Consider the following 22,805-nt stretch of genomic DNA (forward strand, 5'->3'; position numbering starts at 1 on the left):
ACACCAATATTTTACTATATGTATTCTAATAGGTCACGGGCGTTTAGTATAGTTTGACCAAAGCAGCCTGTATTGTAGCGTTAGTTAAACTAAGTTAGTTGTGTTGCCAGGTTTTTGTCTTAATGTAATGTTCACCTAAGTTGCATTTTACACCTGAGCTAGGTTTTGTCTTGAAACATATGTTTTGGTCCACGAAAGACAAGAATGGATTATGGATAAAACCAAAACTAACAATAGCAAATAAGCGTACAAAGGGATATGACATTGACACAACAAAGTTTCATCATATGAACAAATAAAGATGTGAGCTAAGAATTTGGCAAGTAACCAGACAGATGTATTATAAGTTCATACAACATTACAAACTCATGAATCTGAACAATTAAAATCAAAGGTTGAATCAGTCTTTCTTGGCTTTGAATCTTGGCTCTCACGCAAAGAACCCGAAATTGCGAAAAAAAAAAATTCAAAGAATCTATTTTTTGTAAAGCTCTATGAAGAGTAGAAAGAAAGAGCACTTATCTCTCATTCTGATCGTCTTCTCTGATGCTGCTGAGTTGCAGTTAACCCCTCGAACAAGTCAAGAACCTCGGTCTCCAGCTCTTCAACTGTGATCTTGATGTAATTCTCCGGGTGCTTCCCGCTCTCTATATGGCTCCTGAACCGTCCAAGAAACGATCTGTAAGCCGGACTAAGCTTCTCCAATATCGATATCTTCAGCTCTTCCCTCAGCTGAGAATCCGGAACCAACCATTGAGACTGAACCCTATGAACCTCCTCAAACAAAGCATTGAAAGACTTAAACCTCTCTCTCAACGCGCTCCTGGATACACCTGATGCAAAGCTTCCCTTTGTCCTTAACCCTTCATCTCTTAAACAATACAACACTTTGACCCAAGCGGCTCTTTGGTAATAAGTAGCGGCTTGCCTGAACTTACCCGTTAGCTTCCTCAAGTAAAGATCTCCGATCATTTCCCTCAGCTCCGCCGACCCTTTGATCTTCTGAACAATGTAGTGCACATTGTTCATAACAAAGAGATGCGACAAAGCCGCATCTCTGTAGTACTTAGACTTCCCTTCGAGATTGAATTGCAAAATCAGTATGATCCAGATCAGATGCAGAGCTAACGGACCTTTGTTGTCAACCTCGGAGAAGTCCATCTCCGGCGCGTTTGTATCCGTAGCGTTCCTCGACGGTTTAGACATGATGAGATCAACTAACGTTGGTCTGTACTCAGAGATCAAACTAATGTAGTTCATTACATACCTAGTCAACGGATGTATTGTCCCTCCAGGGACAGGAACTCTCGACGGCTCACGCAAGACAGCGTTTTCGAATTCCGACAGTATCCCTCTCGCAGCTTCCGCCAACCTCGAGAGTATCTCCGCCGCCTGAACCCTAATCGAGTCCGAAGACTTCAGATCGAACACCGACTCTATATCCGGCAAAAGCTCGATCAACGCGTCGTGGAGATCAAGGATCTTGAACAACTTCTCCGGCGATCTCCGGCTGATGCTTATCGCCTCGGCGAAGTTGAACAGCTGGATCGCCGGACCTTTGACAGTCTCCATGAAGCAAGCCTCGTGGATGTTAACAGCCCCGACGCTCTCGAACACGTGCTCGCAGAGAAGCTTCTCGCTCGCGAAGACAACTCTCACGCAGACCTTCGCCGCGCGGATCCAGCGGCGGATCTTCTGCTCGAGCGCCTCCCAGTTGAGCCTCTGCACGTCTCCGATGCTCAGCTTCTCGATCCCTAGCCGCCGGAAGGAGGAGTCCACGGCGGATTTGCGCACGCTGCCGTAGACTTGAATGCACTCCCGGAGGTACCCGGCGGAGACCATACGCCGAGCGATCCAGCTCAGGTACACCACCGCGTCGATAGGGATCAGCTCGATCTCGCGTATGCTGCTGGTGGATCTACTGTAGCTTCCACGTCCGGTTGGTAACCGGACCGTGGCTGAACCGGAGCTGGAGCTAGACCCGGTTCGTTTGAGAAGATCCGTTTCCTCTTCTTGATCATCTTCTTCGTTGTTGTTGTTACTCGCGTCTTCGTCAACCTCAAGGTGAGAAGAAGAGGAGGAAGAGGACATTAGAGAGTCCGAGTTGATGGGAGAGCTGTGCGAGACGAGGATGTTGCGGAACTCGTCCTCGAGGCGAGCCATGGCGATCTGGATCGCTGAGCTGGCTCGGGACTCGAGCTCGCCGGGGGAGGAAACGTGCCGTTGGATTTCGTCGACGGCGTGGAGGTAAAGCTTCACTTCCTGCGGATCGGTGAAGATCATCTTCTCTCTGGCTTCTTCCGACGCCGTGGCGTCCCATTTCATGATGACTTTCTCGGCGGAGTCGAAGCCGGAGACGGAACAGTCGTCTCCGTCGCTGCCGTGAGTTTGCTCCTGAGGTTCCATGGTTTCATACGAGAATACAAACAAAAAGTTGGAGAGAGAGAGAGCAAAGAGTAGAACTTAAAAAGATGCTTTTTGGTTAGTTAATTAATGCAGAACACCATCCGGGTTTTAACTTGTATGCTTTTTAACAGCTCTTAACCGTCATGCGAGGCGCCTTTTTAAAGTTGATGGAAACACTTTAGATTGATACACCACATTTTTGCAGGTTAAAAACTTTGAAATGTTAACTTGACACTCACTGTTAGGTCTCGACATTCGGGTTTGAGTTCGGTAGATTCTTATTAGATTTTTTATTTTGATAGAATTATATAGACTCAAATATTTTAGATCGGTCCTCCTAATCAATTTTGTGTAAATTTGGTTCTAATATTTTATACATGTAAATTTCTATAAATAATGGGTATTGTGTTCTATTAGATTTTTTTATTTTTATTTTACCAACGCTGAGTTTACTCGAAAATGTATAAATAAATACAATATATCAGAAATAACTAAAATTATATATTGTATAAATTTAAAATTAGACACTAGAGTTTTATACTATCTAAAATATCATAAAATTGAAATTACCTAATAACTTTTATTATAAATATATAGAAATTTAAAGGTTTAAACACGGACATTCAATTTTTCATTTGAGTTTGAATCGTTTTTTATATCTTTTGGACATAGAGATTTTAGATTTATTTAGATAAGTTTTGGTCCGATTTAAATCAGTCTTTTAAGTTTTGGTTTGGGTTTTCAGAATAAAGTGCCCAGGACGATTCACTATCTATCATAAGTCCTTTTCAAATTAAAATAATGCAAGTTCTACTATAGTTTTTTAATCTGGTTAAACAGAAAGAAATATGTTTTTTTAATAATCAGAATCATGTGAATTAAGTCAACTATTCGACTGCAACAATGGGCCGACATTCACGTGCTTGCACCCGATTTCCCACGCATTATGGCTTTTAAAAAGATTCACGATGATAAAACAAATTATAACTCAACACAACAAAAGAAAAAGCCCAACTCTTCTTTTTCTTCTTATAGTAAACGTTAATACTTAATATATTAATTAGGTGGATTATCCACCATGGATATAAAATTTATACAAACAATTATCATTCCTAATTCTATGCTTTCTTTTAATGTTGTCATATACAGTACCTATAATTTCTGGTAAATAAAATTAAGAGAACTGCATGATTTAGTTTCCTTAAATTACCGTGGGGAAACATTATCAATTATCATTTGTTATTGCTATGGGACAGTCGAGAAACATGAAGTCAATAATACAAAGAAAATATAATAATGTTGCACGAGTGGTGCTGTGCTGGATTGAGCCAGTGCGAGAATTACTGAGTTATTTTAATCTAAATTTTAGTTTTAAAAACGAATAGATTACAATCCGATGACGATTTCGATAAAAATGCATTTTTCATTAACTAAAAAGCCACTCGTATGTCATTAATATGAATGTGAACAGCTCACTTTATGCAAAACATTTATTGGGTAAGCAAATGTCAATAGATGTATCGATTATATAACTCTAGACAATAGTATACATTTTGATTTGATGTTTGGATATTCACTAAATCCAGAAGTATTTGTCCCGGTTCAATGTGCATAGATTTATAGTTAGTGCCACTTAACTTATTATAGTATTGCATGATTTGCATCTAACCTATTAGAATTTAATAAAATAATTATAGTAACCCAATAGTATAATTTATTCGTGCTCATATTATTTTTTTGTTCGTAGCTAGAGTATGAGTGGTTAATAATCAAATGCAGGGATGGGTATTTTGTTGTCTATAAATCCTGGCAATAATTAAATTATTCATAGGGGGAAGAAGAAGAAGAAAAACCGATAATAATTTCACGATCCGTTAATCTCCAGCTGTGCTTAGCTGTCATACAATTTCAATATTTGCTTCACGTACGTATGTATACACAAACACGTGATATAGGCATATTATTGGACGACAAAACATGGTATTGAACGTAAATTTGTGAATTTCTTTGATAGTTAAATCGCTAATGACGTTTTTTGTGCGTGTGCTAAGGTGTGTCTCTAATACCAAAGTTTACAGCATGCACGTTTGTAACTTGAGACTAACCCTGAGCATTTAGACCCCAAACCGAATAGAAATCAAGCTGATATTCATAAATATTCGAACAGTTCTTATATTTTTGGAACCCCACAATAGAACTAGTATTAGATTTATTACTGAATCGTTATTTGTGACTTTCTGTGATTATAATAAAATCGCGATTGTGATTTGTGTGTATGTGTGTGCTACTGTGAAGACGGCGAGTTTCCCTCGAGAGAAGAAACAATAACAAGAGATGATGAAGGTTTGACAAAACGGCTTACTCATGAACAGAGTAACGAAGAATGAAAAATGGAAGCTTTGCAAGAAGATATGAGAACTAGATTCATAACAGAGTTTTCAAGAAGAAATTACAAATATTCTACGCTAATGCTTTTCACTAGCATTCATTGTATACTTTTAACTTCTACCTTTTGAGTACTAGCTGTTTACAATGCTATCTATCATCTCTTTAGCTATCTATCAATCATATAAGTTATAACCTATGATTCTTTAACTCGCTCTCTTACCTTTAAGCATCAATATATAATAAACACAACTCTTAATTAGGGCTTCTCGTGCGGGTTCCTTTCTTAGCCATTGACCTTACATATGCACTTGCATCTTGCCAAATCAGCATTCACACCATTAGGACCAGCACACAAACCGTCTTTTTGACTGCTCCAAAGCAAAGGCAGCTTATTTGTGATTTCCTCAAAATAGTTTTTTTTAGGGTAAACATTTCCTCAAATAGTTGTTGCTTTAGTGTGGTCTTTAAAGTAGGCTATGCGCAACCTTGATTCGATTTACATCAACATGGTTAACATGTTAACATCTTCCACATCTCTAAGACTAAAGTTTGCAAGTGGTAGTAAAAATGCGAAACAATCTATTATGCCCAAAACGTTAAAAGAAACCTTTGTATTCACCTCAACTGATATTTGAATCATATACAAATTTAAAAAGGGAAAAATCATAATTAATACAAAAATGGTGAATCTGCACGAAATCTAACGGTTGGAACTCATCGAATCTCAAAAGTAAAAGTGAAGCTAAGTTTCTATGGTGATGAAGTCGTCGCTAGAATCTTCCATCGTTATTAGTTCGTCCACGACTTCAGCCATACTCGGCCGCCGATCTGGATCTTCTCCGGTGCACCTCACACCAATCCGTAAAACATTCTCTATCTCCTCCGACGACGTTTCATCCTCAGCAGCGGCGGCTACGACCGTATGATGAAGCAGATCCATCCACACACCTTGTTCCAAGGCGGAGCCAATCCACTCCACCACATTCGTCCCGCCGGCTCTATTCAATCCTGAGTATTGCGAAGGAAACTTCCCTGTGAGAATCTCTAAGACCACGACTCCGAAACTAAACACATCAGACTTCGCAGAGACGGTTTCATCGGGAGAGTTATAGGCTACTAGAGATTGAACTTGATCGTCGAGGTTAATCAGTCTTTGTAGACCGAACTCGGAGATGAGTGGCTCGTCCTCGTCCGCGAGAAATATATTACTCGACTTTAGGTTTCCGTGAGGTAAGCTTAGAAACCCTAACTCCTTGTGGAGGTAACACATCCCTCTCGCGATTCCTAGGATGATTTTAAGCCTTGAAGGCCAATCTAACCGAGAAGCCTCCCCGTGATCGCCGTGTAACCGATGAAGAAGACTCAAGTTAGGGACGTATTCGAACACAAGCAGTTTCTCGTCTTGTCGGAAATGGTAAGCAAGAGGTGTTAATATATTCTTGTGTCGCAAGCTACCTAAGTTTTTAATCTCCTTGTCGAACACGTCTAAACTCACTTGATTCATCACCGTCACACGCTTCACCACCACCGTGACACCGCTCTCGATCACTGCCTTGTACGCAGATCCCACACTTCCGCTGCTGGTAGGCCGGCTGCCACCGCCGCCGGAGTTTCCGAGAACGTGAGCCTCTGCTTTCATCAAGTCTGATAAACCGAAAACACCCTTTTCTTTGTTCACCATCACCAAATCCGCCGTCTCCGTCCCCGTCAAACCTGTTGATTTATCACTCAGCTCGCCGGAGCGACTGCTCTTACTCTGCCTCGAGCCACCAGTTCTTGATCCGTCAACTATTACCTGTCAAACGACATCAAGAAGTTGTTCTTTATAAGTTAAAAACTCTCTTTAACACCGGATCCATTTTAGGCATAACCAGATGAAACATTCGTCTTAATCCCCAAAATTTAAATGGATAATATGTATAAATCATTTGATCCTAAAATTGATTAATAAAAATATGTATTGATCATTTACTGTACAGTTCGTCTATGTTTCAAGCCCCGTAAATCTCAGAGCCGACTCTGGTGAAGTGAAGAAAGTGATAGTGGACTAACCTGGATTTGTTGGTCGTCATTGCTGTCTTGTTCAGAGGCACGACGTGTCCTCTTCCTCCTCTTTCTCCTCTTTTTCTTCTTCTTGAAGAACAAGGAGATGATGGTAACCACTAAAAGGAACCCTAGTGTACCAAATGCTATATAGTATTTGGTCTTATACGCATCTTTCATTGTCCCGTCTATTAAAATCGATGCAGTCGCATCTTTTGGCTGCGTGCATGTAGTTGCTAGCTTCTCACCGCAAAGGCCAGGATTCCCCGCGAAAATACTCACGTCGAATTTCGACAAACCGGATGGTATTCCTCCGGTTAGTCTGTTGTTTGAGAAATCAACATCAACTAAACTCGGTTGGGTGAAGTTCGGTATATTCCCAATGAACTGATTGTTTTCGAGGTGTAACGTTATTAGATTAGGCAACTTAGTGGCCAACGAGAGAGGAATGAGACCAGAGAACTCGTTGTTTGAGAGCCAAACTTTCTTCAGAGAAACCATTGTTGAGAAATAGTTGGAAGGGATGTTACCAGAGAACCGGTTACCTGATAAATAAATAGATTTCAGACCGGTTAACCGGTTAAATTCGGGTATATCACCGGTGAAGGAGTTGTTCATTATGCTTATGGTGCGTAACGCTGGTAAGTCCATTAAGGAGGCAACGTCGATGGTTCCTGAGAGACCCATCTGTTCGAGCCGTAGGCCAAAGACTGAGTTTTTGTTGCAGAGTATTCCGACCCATAGTTGTTGCACTCCTCCACAAGGGTCTGAATCTGGTGTCCAAGAATCGAGAGGCGTGGCGTAGGTTAATGACTGCTTGAACTTCAACAATGATTCTGATTCAGTTATTGAATTTGCGGGAAGTGCTGTTAGGAATATTAGTAGGAACGGCCATATTAGCCAGGCCATGGCCATTTACTCTTGTTTTCAAGAACCTTGTGTTTTTTTTTGTTTCTAATTTTCTTTGTTACTGTCTTGTTTCTCGCTCTGTCTCTGTTTTCTTTGGCGTTGGTGATCCATTGGATGAGAGATAGTCAGGAGCTTATGGCGAGAATATTCGTTGAAAGAGTCAAGATTGAGAAAAGGTGAAGCTATTATTAATTGTTGCTAATTTGAGTCGAAGCCCAAACTGGAGTAGAATTACTTCTTTTTTTTAATTGTGGGAAGCGTTCACTAATGCAGTTTTACACAATGTAATTGATAAATTTTTGGACAAATGTCTATATGTATCATTAGTTATATATATTAATGGCAAAACATTTACATCGAATTTTATAAGTAAAACTGTGAGACCGTCCTAAATAAATGATAACAAGAACATATATGTACACGTAGAATTATTGGCTGAAGACACGAATGCTATTTAAATTAGGAACTCCTAAAGATTCTAAAAGCATCAGCAATGGTAATAGGCATATCTTTTTGCCCTAGCATGAACCATATCTTTTCCTCCATAACCCTGTTCAATAGATGTAAAAAAGAAGCGCTGTTCAATAATTTGCAATTCTTAACTTTCAGGCTGAAATGTTTATTGGGCTCTGAGAAAACGATATAAATGTAATGCGGGTGGCTGCATTCTCCAAAAGAGTCTTGCAGGTTGGTAACATGAATATATGACTCGTCAAGATCATCTTATAACATGAACACATAGAGTGATGGCATTAGCACACTGGTATTGGACATTTGTATGTTTTCTCTTAAATTTACTCTTATATACTTGACTAGGTTGTGCTACAGCAGCCACCACGTTACCCCTGTGGATACCTTTTCCTTCTGTCTGAGGTGCTAATTTAAAAGCAAGGTCCCCTTTGTTGTTTTCACTCCTTTTTTTTTGTAAACCTTGTTGTTTTCATTCTTTAAAACAAAATATATTGTACATTCAATTTAATCACTTGAGACTCGAAATCATTGATCAAAATATCCTTATACGGGTATATATATATATTCCCAAATGTTGTAAATATATATATATATATATATACCCAATAAGTATATCATCAATTTTGAGTATATTTTACATACAAAGATTGATATCGATACTTCCCCTTCTTATAGTGATGGGCATCATGATAGGTGTGCGAGAACAAATTGGTATAGCGGTAAGTGGGTAGTTAGTTAAATCATCTTAGATCTTTACTTGAGTGATATGATTAAGACATGCTTAGATCAGATGTAAGCTTAAAATCCTACTTAATTGGGAGCATAAGCGAATCTATATATCTTATTAAAATAGAAGTACAAATATAAACTCACCATTAAAACAACCACTTATTTACAAGTCAATGCCAATAAAGTAATTAATAAAAAAAAATTTAACATTTCTCTTTCCTAATTTATATTTCACTGCAAAAGTTACTTAATCTTAACTTTCTGTATCTATTGTTTTTTTTATCAATTCATTGAATTTAGTCAAATAAACTTATATAAACTCGACATATATTTATATATAATTGATTTAGAATGTGGACATGTGTTTCATTATTTAATAAACATGAAAAATGTGGTTGTTAAACTTAAAATAACTAATTAACTTACATAACGTAAAATAAAAAAAATTAAACCGATTTAGGTATTCATTTACTAAATTTTGAACATAATATTTTAAAATTATGTAGTTATATATCTTATTATTTATTAGTAATAAGTATAAAATTAAAAATAAAAGTTACATAAAATAATCATTTATATATAATATATAGTAGAAATTAGTCCTTTAATATATTATTGACAGTATATTTTCATATATGTATAAGTTCACTGAAAATCAAATACGGTAAACTTATATGATGATAAATGATGATACAATTGACTGTAAAAAAATAAAATATAGTTACTCAATGTAATAAATAAAATTATAATGTTTAAAATATCATATTAAATAATTATGTTGTACATGTAGATTATAAAAATATATTATACAAGTTATACAAAACAATATTTTACTTATTTAAAATAAAAACAAATATTCGTGCAGTCGCGCGGGTCAGATTCTAGTTTCTTATTAAAGCTTAAGAACATTTCCAAATCCGTAAAATGTATTAGGTTAAATCAGTATAAAACCCAGTAGACTATCGCGATATTAAACTGAATAGATACTCATATTCATACGTCGTGAAAATATTAATCTACAATATATCAGTCAATAATTACAACTACTCGTAAAGAAAAATAAACGAAATGCATATATATTTCAACAACTATGTACTACTCCGTTAAGTCCTTATAGACAAATACTTTAAGAAAACGATAAGTTATATTAGTTGTAAAAAAGCTTATTATAACGAAGCTTTATGCATTTCTTTTACAAGAAGAGAAAACAAAAGTAGATTAGTTGCACAATTGTCGTGCACTTAGATGAACAACACGTCAACACCAGCCCAACTGGCCTGTCTCTGCTTTAATTTTGGACTCTAGTTTTAATATAATCTACAAATTTCTCTTAAATAACTTTGTAAGCTTTTTAGTAATAATATATTTAAATCTCGAAACAACAAAATAATATTGCTAAAAGTACTATACTTTAGAATATTGACTAATATCTCTATATGGCGCTACTTCAAAAAAAAAGATAGCATAACTGGACTTAATCATATCCTCACAATAAAAAATAATTACAATGATTAGGAAGTTGAAGTAATTAGTATTCCAAATATTCGGTTGCTTGTCTGTTTCATGTAATGCATGTATATATGCCTAAGCATATATGTGCGAGTGTCATCTTCAATAAAACTCTTGCAACAGAAGATATATTTTTTAAAAAAATTTAGGCCTATATGATGGCTACATAAGTATATAAGTAAGTACATGACATTGGACGGTTATCTAATGTCTGATCATTAGCAGTACTATCTTACTATTTGATTTATTTTGCCACAAATAAGTATATGTTACGACCAATTATAAGAAGTGTTTGAATTCGTTAAATGATTAACTTACCGTCCACAACCTTTTTGTTCGACAAAGACAGACGGTAAGGTACTAAGGTTCTCTCCACCCAATTTCTTAGAAATACCAAACTGACTAACTTTAATTTTTTTATATGCATTTTAACTGATTAAGATGACTGTATTTTGTCAAAAGAAAAGAACATATTGCCTTGTGTGTGTGGTTGCATCCGTCCGAAAAATGTTATACTCCCTCTATTTATAAAAGATATATTTTTTTGTTTAACACATACATATTAAGAAAACTTCAAATTTTGGTAATAAATAATTATTTTATTATTTTCTGTAATTTTAAACTTATAATATTATAATAAGTACAGCTATATTTTCTTAATTTATAATTTACTATAATTAAATAATAAAACTGCATGTAAAATATAAAACATCTATCTCTTTTAAAGAAACAAAATTTTATCTAATTTTTAATCTTTTAGAAATAGAGGAAGTTTAATAATTTTATTTTATTTTATTTTGCTTCAGTACGGTCATCTCTTTGTTTATATGATTAGGATTCTTCATTCGTTTTATGGTTATGGTTTTGAAATATGTTACTCAAAAAGAGTCAATAGTTCATTGGTATAGTATACATGAAGGACAAAAAAATTAGCATTATCGGGTAATATTCAACAAAACTGTGGACAAGCTGTAATCGTTATCTAAAACACATCAATCTTTGTCCGATCATCAGATCACAACACGCAATAAGATGTTGCCTACACATCTAAACATACACGTATACGTATATATCTACAATCTACAAATTTATTATATGTATTATTTTTAACTCTATAGTACACATAAAACAAATAAAACTTATTTAATAAACATCTATGTCTGTTATCAAGTATTTTCAAATTTTGATTTATGAAGAGTGGCATCAATGTAGACAAAATAAAATGTCATAAGTAAGAAAGTAATAGACATATATTGCAAAAGCTTTGTCATGTTAATGATCTAGATTTTTTACCAAAAAAAAAATGTTAATGATCTAGATTAATAAGTATGGTATCAAATATTTATTGTTAGTGATTTTTTTGTATTGTTGGTCCAAAATTTAAATGCTTTGTACATATGGTTCATATATTAAGTTACTGAGTTGACGTCAAAAAAAAAATTTAAGTTACTGAGTTATTAGAAATTCCAATTTACTAAAAATGAGCATGTTATATACAAGATTATATATATTCATGCCATCAATAGAACTTTTTTAATACACTAACTAATATATTACATGAAGATAATCAATCACTTTGTCAAATTTTATTTATAAATGGAATTATGTAGGAAATCTACTTAAATAAATATCAAAATCCGATTATAGTTAAGAAAAAACAATGGGCAAAGGAGATGCTAGTTTTGCCATTTATGTCCTCATCTCTCTTAGCTGTTATGCATCAATCGGTGGGTCATGCATCTATACGTTCTCTTTCTCTCCTTTCTCTACCTCGCTCAATATATATACACGAACCTTCCTCGTTATTTCCTCCCAAGAACATCTCAAACATTTTTATTCTTCATTCAATATTTTGAGACCCCCCCACACACACACACTCATATAATCATATATCCTCATAAACCCTAAACCCTACCTAGTTTCAGCAACTATATTGTTCCAAATCCAAGAAAAAGGGTTAGATTCTTTATCAATGGCCAAAGTTGGGAAGCTGACAAAGCTCAAGTCGGCGATAAAGAAATGGCCTTCATTCGCCAAGAACCACCACCATTCATCCTCCTCAGCCGCCGTCTCCGATGAGCTCTCGGAGGACAACAATCTCCATGTTGTTTATGTTGGTCAGACTCGAAGACCTTACATGCTTAGACCGGACATCATCTCTCACCCACTCTTTCAAGAACTGGTGGATCGGTCTTCTAGATCTGCAGAACAAGAACGTGAGATTGTTGTAGCTTGTGAAGTTGTGTTATTCGAGCACTTGTTGTGGATGCTTAAGAGTGGTCAAGAAGGAGGATCCGTTGAAGAATTGGCAGAGTTCTATACTTGTTGACATCGATTTATCAAATTTTTCGCATTTATTTCGTATAATACATATGTACTTTCTATGGTGTTATTGCTGCTGCTGATTTGTATTTTTGACTCGATCCGGTGTGTGACCAAAACGTGATCTCGTAAACCACATCATTTGCTTCTGTTTTTTTTTCCTCGAGCAATTTTATGATAATGATGAGCATATGTAGCTTCTTACTTTGTTACCAGTTACCACCAACAAAGAATTCTCTTCCTTTAACAATCATCTTTATATTTTCTTCTAAATGTAATAGACAAGCCTAGGTAGACAGCTAAATGAATATGATCATTTCATAGAATTTTATTTTATGGTTGGCTTTGTTTCTATATTTTATTGTGGCGGTTTGTAACTTTTGCTTCAATTTGTTTTTGTAACGGAATCTTTCTCATGAGTCATGCGTGAGTCTCATGACACAATAAAAAAGGACTTCAGTGATGCTCAAATTTGCTTGTAACTAATACATATTTTTTTGGAACAAATATTGATTGAATATGATGATGACAATACTAATTAATTAAATTATATATTCTTTATTTATCAAAAACAATTATTAGCAATGATTTATATCATTGATTTATAAAGTTCAAAACAATCTTACTGAACATTTTTTTTCACTATGATTTAAAATACAATTTGTGTGCATTTAACGTTAGTTAGTACAACTCCTTTATTTATTATCCGTCAAAATTCCACATATAATCAGAGACACGGTCCTGTGTGTATCATATGTGTATGGTGTTCATTTCAAATAATTTTTTCGTATAAAACATAAACTAATTAATATGCAATCTTATAGTGTTAATTGGAAATAATACTGGTCCCTCTCATGACGGGTGGTGACCTGGTCCCAAGTTCATGACCCTACTCTCCTTTCTAGTTGCAGATATTATACATTTGTCTTTAATGTTTCTGGACTTGATTTCAGCCATATAAGAGACAGTGGCGGAGGCAACTAGTTAGGAGAAGAGCTCGGCATGATTATTTGGTATTTGAGTTGTACTAGTAGTTGCTTCGTATTCATCTTGAATATTTAAATATTTGGTTTTGTCAAATCAAATAACAAGTCATCAAGTTTTATTACTTGGAAGTCTAAGTCAAGTAACAAATATCGTTTTTAACTTTTATACTTAATTTGCTATTTGTTGCATTTTTTGTTGCTCATCACTAAAAGTGATTTATTACCCTTTAGAAAAATGTTTATAACTCATTAAAAATACTTATTACTCTCGTTAAAATACTTGTTTCACATAATTTCAATTCAAATTATAAATATCATCCTTTGTCCATCCCCTTTTGATTGCATTGGAGGAAAAAAGAAACAAGCAGAAGACTAAGACATATCCATAAACTATGTTCAAATAACAAAAAAAAACATTCAAAACAGTGACATAACAACCAATAAAAAATGATGAATGTAAAGTAAGCATACATTGAATGTTAGTGCATGCAAGTTAAAGATATATTGCTGATCAAAAGAGAATGCAGGGGGGATTTGATATTGGGCAACACTAACAGATGATCTTCTATTAAGGATCAATGAGAGAGCTGGAGAAACATGACACCCGTGAGTTCTCTCTCCCGGGTTCAAGCTCAACCCGTCTGGGTACTGCATAAAGAAATCGACATGATGATGGGAGACATGAGAACTGAAGAATTTTCACAAGGAGTATGAAACTGAGACCTTATGAGCTCGTTCTGGAGAAGATCATATGCGTTTGTTAAAGAGGTAACCGAAGAAATCACAAACAGAGGTTCGATAATTTGAAGTAGAGGAGATGTAAAGAGAAAGCGAGAGAGATCACTGTGTAGTACACTTTAAGGTCGGTTTAATATACACAAACCGAAAACTAAACAACTAATTTTTGGTTAAGTATGATTTGATCACTGATCAGCACTGACAATTTTAATTTACAAGTAAGGATGGGATTTTGACCCAAACTAAACCAAATTTTCGGTCTTTATTTAGGTTTGGTTTAGGTTGATTCTGTTTTTTTTTTAGAAAATTATTAATCTATTCAATAGTTTGTTAGTTTAAATTAAAATATATTAACCAAATTTCGAATCAAATTGGTTGAAAATTTTTAAACAAAAAAGAACTGAATAAATTGAAATAATTAGATTTATTTTACCGAATTAATTAAACTATTCTAAATTTGAACTAAACTAAACCAAAATTTAATAGAAAACAAAAACTTCAATTAAATTTGATAAAACTCTTACCGAACTAACTGAACCAGTTTCGTGTGGTACTAGAATTTTGAACGAACCAAATTAAACAAACTACTCAACCCAAATTAACCTAACGAACCAAATCTGCAAGCTAGGGGCAAAATAGACTTTACAGAAACTAGGGTTTTGGTTGATATATTAACTGTCTCCCTCGCGGCTCAGTAGTTTCCTCGCCTCTGATTGACACTGCTCAAGCTTATCTCGGCGAAGAAGAGAGAAACAGAATGGCGACTCAAGGATCCGCACAGAAGGAGGCTGACATTAAGATGATGTGTGCTGCTGAGGTTCACCTCGGAACCAAGAACTGCAACTACCAAATGGAGCGTTACGTCTTCAAGAGACGCAACGACGGTATATTTTCTCGTCTTTTTTTTTTGAATGTATAGACATGATTTAGAGCATTGAGATTCTGTATGTTTATGTGCCGCCGCCACGGATCTAACAGTAGCCATGTCTGTCATCATTTCGTGTATTAATAGGTCTAGATAACAACGAAAGTACTGGTTTTTATGTATGTTCTTGTCTACTTAGATTTGTTTCGGTGTATATGAAGTGGTGAGTAGAACATAAGTTTCATTTTATTTTCTGAGCTTATGAGTAAGAAAATTGCTTCAGTGGAAGCTAACCCTCTTTGTGTGTTCTGTTCTTTAGTCAGTTTGTTGTCTGAACGCTTTGGCTTATATTTGAGTCTGTTTAGGTTGCAAATGTCTTTTTTTTTGTTGCTAATCTTATTGAGTAAAGATATTACTTTGTTTTCAGTATGTATTCTTTGTTTTTGCTCTCTTTAATTTTGAAGTTTTTGTTTTTCCTTGGCAGGTATCTACATCTTCAACCTTGGCAAAACATGGGAGAAGCTGCAGATGGCTGCACGAGTTATCGTTGCTATTGAGAACCCACAAGACATCATTGTTCAGTCAGCTAGGCCCTATGGTCAGAGAGCTGTTTTGAAGTTCGCTCAGTACACTGGAGCTAATGCAATTGCTGGAAGACACACTCCTGGTACCTTCACTAATCAGATGCAGACCTCATTCAGTGAGCCAAGGTTGTTGATTCTTACTGATCCACGTACCGACCACCAGGTAAGCTCAAAATGAGTCTTTTTTTGTCCCAATTCAACTGATGATTTTGTCTTTAACTTGGATCTTGTGTTATGTTGCAGCCCATCAAGGAAGGTGCTTTGGGAAACATTCCAATCATTGCGTTCTGCGACACTGACTCTCCCATGAGGTTTGTTGACATTGGTATCCCCGCCAACAACAAGGGAAAGCACAGCATTGGTTGTCTCTTCTGGCTTCTTGCTCGCATGGTCCTTCAGATGCGTGGAACCATCCGCCCTGCTCAGAAGTGGGATGTCATGGTAAGAGGACGAACATCATTTTTACATAGAAGTCTGTAATTTAATGTCTTCAGTTCCTGTTTGATGTGTGACTTTGTGTTGTTCAGGTTGACCTGTTCTTCTACAGGGAGCCCGAGGAGGCTAAGCCAGAGGATGAGGATGAAGTTGCACCTCAGGCAGAGTTTGGACTACCTGCTCCCGAGTATGGAGGAGACCAATGGACCACTGCTGCGATCCCTGATGCTGCATGGCCAGGAGAAGGCCAGGCGCCAATCTCTGCTGCTCCTGCTGCTGCCTCTTGGAACGATTCCACCGGTGAGTTTTCAACAGATTAAAATAGGATCTCTAGATATGTCTTAATCTACAATCTTGATTTTAACGGGTTTGTTCTTTGGGTTGTTTTTTGTTTTGCAGTTGCTCCAGCAGCAGAAGGTGGATGGGACGCTGCTGTGCCACCCACAACTGCAGCTGCTGGTTGGGAGTAAAGTTGATGATGATACTACCCTTTACAATGTGTTTTTGTTTTGTTGCTGTTGGAAATTGAAGAGTTATCGAATCACAGCTCTCTCTGTCTCTTTCAATCCTCTCTTTAGGACAAGACATTTAGGGTATTTCTGTTTTGCACTTTTTGTTTTGAATGGAATTTCTACTATATTTATCTCGTACGTTTTGTTATAAATATAGTTTTGAGCTTCTGGTTCCTTGCAACAATTCTGATCATTTGAATTTGAAACTTGTGAATTCCACGAAATGCAAAACAAATGGTACTTCCTGGTCAGGAAGATTACCTTATCATAGACGCGTCCCCAAAGAGTTCTTATGTTCAAGAATATAAACAGTGAAAACCACAGTCTGTTTCTTTGTCCATTCTCAAATCTATTCCGGGTGTTAATCACTAGTTTTATGTCCTCCAACGGTGTGATGGTAGACAGAGAGTTACAACTTACAAGCTGCTTTTTCCTTTCCTCTGGATCAGCCGTGGAAGATTGAAACTATGCTATGGAAAGATTAGAAATGAGGTCATCTATAAAGGCGTGCATAGCAAGCTATAGCACCAGAAGGTAAATGTTCCTTCCTCTGCCCTAACTGAGGTTACAAGTTTAGATCATATGTTCCGCAATGGTGATATGGACAAGCTAGAAAAATTTAAGCTATTTTACATTGACAAGGGAGAAGAATCACAGTTACAAGAGTCATAACACACAAGCAAAACAATAATCTCATTTATACAAATACAAACACCAATGACTTCATGTCATTAGTACAAAAGAACCATTCAAGACCAAAGATCCAAGACATCATCTCCCTCAAAGACACTGCTTCCTCCCTCCATAAACGGCATCTGGAAGAAACACTCCGTCTCTTTCTCAAAAGCAAGAAGCTCTTCCGAAAGCAAAGCATTCACGTCACCTTCACCATCACAACCCTTCTGTCTCTTCCCCTCCTTCTCGCCGCCCTTGATGGCATCTTCAAGCCACTGTGTATCTACCTGAATCGTGTCCCCCTCCCACAGGCTACTAGCCACTGCAACCTCTTGCTTCTCCTCTATCTTAACCTGAGGCTGCGGTGAAGAAGAAGAAGAAGCTTTACGTTTTCTTGAAGGTGATTCGTTAGGGAAGTTGAGCTTAGCTTTGGCTCCACGGATCCTCTTAGCTTCAAGGTCATAAGCTCTCGCAGCATCTTCAGCAGTGTTGAACGTCCCCAGCCAAACTCGAACGCCTTTGATCGGGTCTCGAATCTCAGCCGCCCATCTTCCCCATGGCCTTCTCCTGATTCCTCTGTACTCACTACTCTTCTTCTTCTTCCTTCGATCTTCTTGTGGAGGAGAAGAGCGGCGGAGAGGAGCGGCAGGCTTGGCCGTTGAGAATCCGTAGATATCCTCGTTCTCCGACTCGAAGTCGTCGAGCGTCAAGTCAACGACGTCGTTGTCGCGTCTCCAGGTAGACTTAGAGGATCTGCTGGATCGCGACGGCGTTATGTAATCGGCAATAACTGCACCTCCGCACATTTTGAACGATGGGTGTTGTGTACAGTAACTTTCAGAAGTTTTTGGTGTAAATTTCTATGAAGGTGGTTTATGTGTTGATTACATTTTTGCTACGTCGCGTACTCTTTTTATATGCGAAATGAACTTGCGTCTAGGACACGACACAATTGGCCAAGTGGACATTTTCTACCAAATTTATGTTTTGTCCGTCCTTGCGTAGAGGTCCTTTTAAAACTTTTAAATATTTTTACAAGTTGGCCACTGCAAATCTAATAATGATCTGCATTTATATGAGCTTTATAATCGGATTATTTAAATTTAATATTCGATCTTATCTTTTAATTAATCATATATTACATTAAGTAGCTCAACTATACGATTCCTTAAATTCATTTAAAACTTGTATATTTTGATTGCGGCTGTGATTTCTATCTACAAGTTTTATGAATCAATGTAATATGTAAATATATTCCTTCTTGATTTTTTTTTTAATATTTGGAATGAATTTTGCCTAATATCATGTGGCCAAGCATATTATGATACTCTACGAGTTCTTTTTTGTAACTTTACTCTACGAGTTTTATATTTGAGTTCTAAAACATTTTTTATATTGTCGATTTTTTTTAAAGAATCCAATTGTAAAGTTTCGAAAGATAGCACAATACTTGCAATTGTAACGAACAAAAATATGTAGTCCTTTAACGTAAAGTTTACATTATATAAATCTAAGACATTTTTTTCTGTGGTCAATCTAAGACAGTATATATATTGGTTTGGCGTGCTTTGCTTATTCACCTCTCAAGAGGTCGACATGGTTGGTAAAAAGAAAGGTCGACATGGGTTTTTGGACTTTTTGTCAATGTTTATAGGAGTTATTTGAGATTATTTAAACCTTTGTGGAATAACTTTTATGAAACATATAACAGTTGTTAATTACAACTTGATAAATATGTAACACATAAAAAGCAATCAATTATAGTGTAATACAACTTGTTAGCCTAGCTATAAGGGTATATGCCGTTGATAGCTATGTAATTTAATTTTGAAACCAGAAATAGTCCAGTGACAAAAAAAAAAAAAAAACAGAAGTAGTCTCTATAATACTGACTAATTGACCCACGGTTTTCTCCACTAATCAATTTTCAAATCTAAATTAATATATCAACCTTGCTTTGAATCTTTTCATCAAAATAATTTTTATAACAGATGTATATATGGGTATATTATATTACTGTATTGTTGAGTGGTTAATCAAAGACTAATGGAGATATTTGATTGGTTATATAGCATCATCATTAACTAGTTTTTTTTAACAACCAAGTAAATTAGAATGTGGTAAGTATATCTAGCAAATCAGGGAAACAATATCGCGAAACTTATATTAAGAAAATATTATCTTCGGATTTTATGGAATCATCCCATTAAAAGTTTAATTATTGAGACGTGCATTTAATACCACAATTAACATTGATGATGAGGAAGCATTAATTCATTATTTACGTAAAAACAATATATATGGAGAACGCAGAAGCTTCATTGTAATACTGTTTCTCAATAAATATAAATCGTGACACTGTTTCTCAAAGAACACTGGTGATCTCAGTATGGAGAACGGAGAAGCTTCATTGATCACTTGCTTGCCTTTCAAGGAACAAAAGCCCATGCAAAAACCTAACTTGGCGGTGAAGCAACGAAATGGGAGAAAACAACAAAACCCTAAAACCACCAAAGGTCGACAGAGGATAGAGATCAAGGAGATCCAAGAAGAGAACCGAAGGCAAGTGACGTTTTCGAAACGCCGAACCGGACTTTTCAAAAAAGCAGCCGAACTAAGCGTCCTCTGCGGCGCACAGATTGGTATCATAACGTTTTCACGTTGCGAAAGGATCTACGTGTTTGGTAACGTGAACACACTCATCGAAAGTTACTTGCGTAAAACTCCGGTGATGCTAAGGTCTTATTACGGCGGTGATGTGGCAGCCGGAGTGGATGGAGATGGTCCGATGTGGTGGGAGAGGGCGGTGGAAAGCGTGCCGGAGGAAGAGATGGATGAGTACATGAAGGGGTTGAATGGTTTAAGGGAGAATTTGTGGACAAGGATCTGCGAGATGGGTGGTGATCCAACGGTCCAGATGAATGCTCAGATATGTCCAGATCTGATGGCTCCGGTTAACTGGAAACTGATGGATGAGAATCTGGCGGTTAGGAACGATCAAGGTCAAGCAGGTTATGATGGATATTAAGGCTTACAGGCGGTTCAGTTTATGTCTCAAAGCCATAGACAATGAAGAGTGCAAATGATCATTTTCCATTATCTTCTAAAATAGTAAAATTTTAGAGAAATTTAAAGTTCCACCATTTTGTTATTCTACGTGTGGTTTATATTAACAATTTGGTTGAGTTTCTTTTTATTGTGATCTTGAAATTAGTATGGAGTCTAAGCAGGTTCAAAGTAGAGGTTTTTTTTCCAAGTAGTATAATCTGAGAGTTATTTAGAAATTATGACACATATTAAAGAAAACCAAAGATTAATTAGTAGATTATAAGAGATAAAAGATGGAAACATATGATCATTTTAGAAAATGTTTACAATATCATCTATGAAAGAGTAATCAAAATTAAATTAATTTATGAATCAAAGTTCAGTTAAATTCAACTGCTGAACTATTTTGCCAAATCACAAGTGCCTGATTAGACAATCATAGACAGAGATTGATCACACTTTAAAAGTCTCTCTACAGGTCATTGAGCTCAGCTTCAAGGGATCACACTGCTTTCTTCATCACAAAACTCGTCCATGAAGCTTTTATGGAACTCTGTAAAACGGTTCACTATCGCCTTCTTAAACGCCTGGAACATGGCACTTCAGATGCACAATCTGGTGCTGTCTATGCAGCCTCTACAGCTTCAATAGCCTTTCTAGGAAGATTAATCCAAGGAAAAGAGATACATAGCTCCTTCAGCTTTGTTACATGTTACACCTTCCAAGTTGTTAAGACACTAGTGTTCACATTCATTGTTCAAGCTTATGAACATATACACAAAGAGACTAAAAACATTGTACCCTAAGGTTAGTGTAATCTCTTTACTAACCTTTGCAAGTTTAGCCACTTAAGAGAGAATACCACCTCTTTCTACCATGTATGAGTCATAAGAGTCGTCTCCAGGCTGATCAAATATTTAAAAGACTGATTATTAGTCCTTTATTCAGGTGCAAGAAGTTAGCGAAAACCGGTTAAGAGAGTACCTTGGGTGGGCTCATGAAAAGGCTAGTAAGAACTTGACCAGAGATGTTAGAACAAAGATTCACAGAACCTACTTTGTAATTGTTCTCTAAAATCAGAAGTGAAACTAGTAACCTCTCCATGAAACCTCCTCTCTTCCCGCATTCTCCACAGTAACCTTTAGAGACTGATTGGAACGAGACCAAGGCGATATCTTTTTCTCCATATCCCAAAGACCGAGCCACTTTCTTGAAAGAATGAAAATTTCTTGTCACGGACGTAAACATATTCTTGGTAAACCTCGTCAGCTAAAAGAACCAAACCTTCTTTCTTGCAAAACTCAACAATGCCACGCTGGTTTTCTACTGGAAGAACCTTGAACCAGAACACAAAAGCTGAAAAACATCACAGGAGATTGTTACTTCTCAGTCTTAAGTCTTGAAAAGCTGTTTCTTACCTGACCAGTGGGGTTGCCAGGGTTTCTGACAACCAAGGCTTTTACAGTAATGCCCTTAGAGCTAGCTTCCTCTAGTTACTTCTTAAGTTCAGATATCTCCAGTCCCCATCCTATTGCTTCATCAAGATAGTATGGAACCTAAGCGAACAATGATAGTCAAAAGAAAAATGGTCCCAATAAGATTGTTCCATAATGCTTAAATGAACATACCAGAGATCCACCGTGGAGGGAAACTGAAGCAGAGTACAATGGATACTGAGGCAAACTTATGTTTACTTGCTTTTGTAAGCAAGATGGGTTCGATATGGGAAGAATTAGCTCCAAGATTCAAGAATCGTCTTGAACAAGGTAAAGTCAGGTGCTGTGGTTTCTCTGATAGCGGTTAGCCAAAGGCTTCAGAGTCGTGAACAAAAGGTTTTAACTGAAAATTTACATCTTCTTTAGTTTTTTAAAATGTTCTAAAAGAAAATTGTAGCTGATTTTGCAGTGTTATGAACCCTATGCTGGTGCAGTATGTTCTCTACAAATAATAAATCCTTCATTCATTGTTCAACGGTTACTGTTTCTTGATAAGTACTACCTTGGTTGCCAAGATAAGTCTCCATGGGAGTTGGCACCTGGTGCAAAGATATGCGTGTCATGGGTTGTTTGATCCTTCAATACACTTATTTTCAAGTCATGAAAGGTACGTTTCCTTTTCTTCTTGTGTTTACAAAACAGTTTCATTGGATTTAACTCCAAGTTTAGCTTTCCATGCACGTTCACAG

At 36.4% G+C, this 22,805-nt stretch overlaps 6 protein-coding genes across 6 annotated transcripts; 3 read left to right on the plus strand and 3 right to left on the minus strand.

Annotated features, from left to right (window-relative positions):
* Positions 1–209: 209 nt before the first annotated feature.
* LOC103830790 (exocyst complex component EXO70B1) lies at positions 210–3,829 on the minus strand. The gene has a single exon (XM_009106607.3). The coding sequence runs from the start codon at positions 2,404–2,406 to the stop codon at positions 526–528; it is 1,881 nt and encodes a 626-aa protein (XP_009104855.1). The 5' UTR covers positions 2,407–3,829; the 3' UTR covers positions 210–525.
* A 63-nt stretch (positions 3,830–3,892) lies between these two features.
* Positions 3,893–9,392, minus strand: LOC103830791 (pollen receptor-like kinase 3). The gene is made up of 2 exons (XM_009106609.3): positions 6,847–9,392; positions 3,893–6,589 (listed from the first exon to the last, which is right to left on the minus strand). Exons 1-2 carry the CDS (start codon positions 7,750–7,752, stop codon positions 5,537–5,539), a joined length of 1,959 nt encoding a protein of 652 aa, XP_009104857.1. The 5' UTR covers positions 7,753–9,392; the 3' UTR covers positions 3,893–5,536.
* A 2,783-nt stretch (positions 9,393–12,175) lies between these two features.
* Positions 12,176–12,984, plus strand: LOC103830792 (auxin-responsive protein SAUR78). The gene has a single exon (XM_009106610.3). It carries the CDS (start codon positions 12,428–12,430, stop codon positions 12,782–12,784), a length of 357 nt encoding a protein of 118 aa, XP_009104858.1. The 5' UTR covers positions 12,176–12,427; the 3' UTR covers positions 12,785–12,984.
* Positions 12,985–15,133: 2,149 nt separating this feature from the next.
* LOC103830793 (40S ribosomal protein SA) lies at positions 15,134–17,071 on the plus strand. Its single transcript, XM_009106612.2, has 5 exons — positions 15,134–15,385; positions 15,851–16,113; positions 16,194–16,391; positions 16,478–16,685; positions 16,785–17,071. Exons 1-5 carry the CDS (start codon positions 15,259–15,261, stop codon positions 16,853–16,855), a joined length of 867 nt encoding a protein of 288 aa, XP_009104860.2. The 5' UTR covers positions 15,134–15,258; the 3' UTR covers positions 16,856–17,071.
* Positions 16,893–18,452, minus strand: LOC103830794 (ethylene-responsive transcription factor ERF073). Its single transcript, XM_009106613.3, has one exon. The coding sequence runs from the start codon at positions 18,376–18,378 to the stop codon at positions 17,647–17,649; it is 732 nt and encodes a 243-aa protein (XP_009104861.1). The 5' UTR covers positions 18,379–18,452; the 3' UTR covers positions 16,893–17,646.
* A 1,451-nt stretch (positions 18,453–19,903) lies between these two features.
* Positions 19,904–21,670, plus strand: LOC103830795 (agamous-like MADS-box protein AGL61). The gene has a single exon (XM_009106614.3). The coding sequence runs from the start codon at positions 19,962–19,964 to the stop codon at positions 20,598–20,600; it is 639 nt and encodes a 212-aa protein (XP_009104862.1). The 5' UTR covers positions 19,904–19,961; the 3' UTR covers positions 20,601–21,670.
* The last annotated feature ends 1,135 nt before the right edge of the window (positions 21,671–22,805 follow it).

The sequence above is a fragment of the Brassica rapa genome, chromosome A07 (genome assembly GCF_000309985.2).
Source record: "Brassica rapa cultivar Chiifu-401-42 chromosome A07, CAAS_Brap_v3.01, whole genome shotgun sequence".
In the NCBI taxonomy this organism is placed as follows: Eukaryota; Viridiplantae; Streptophyta; class Magnoliopsida; order Brassicales; family Brassicaceae; genus Brassica; species Brassica rapa.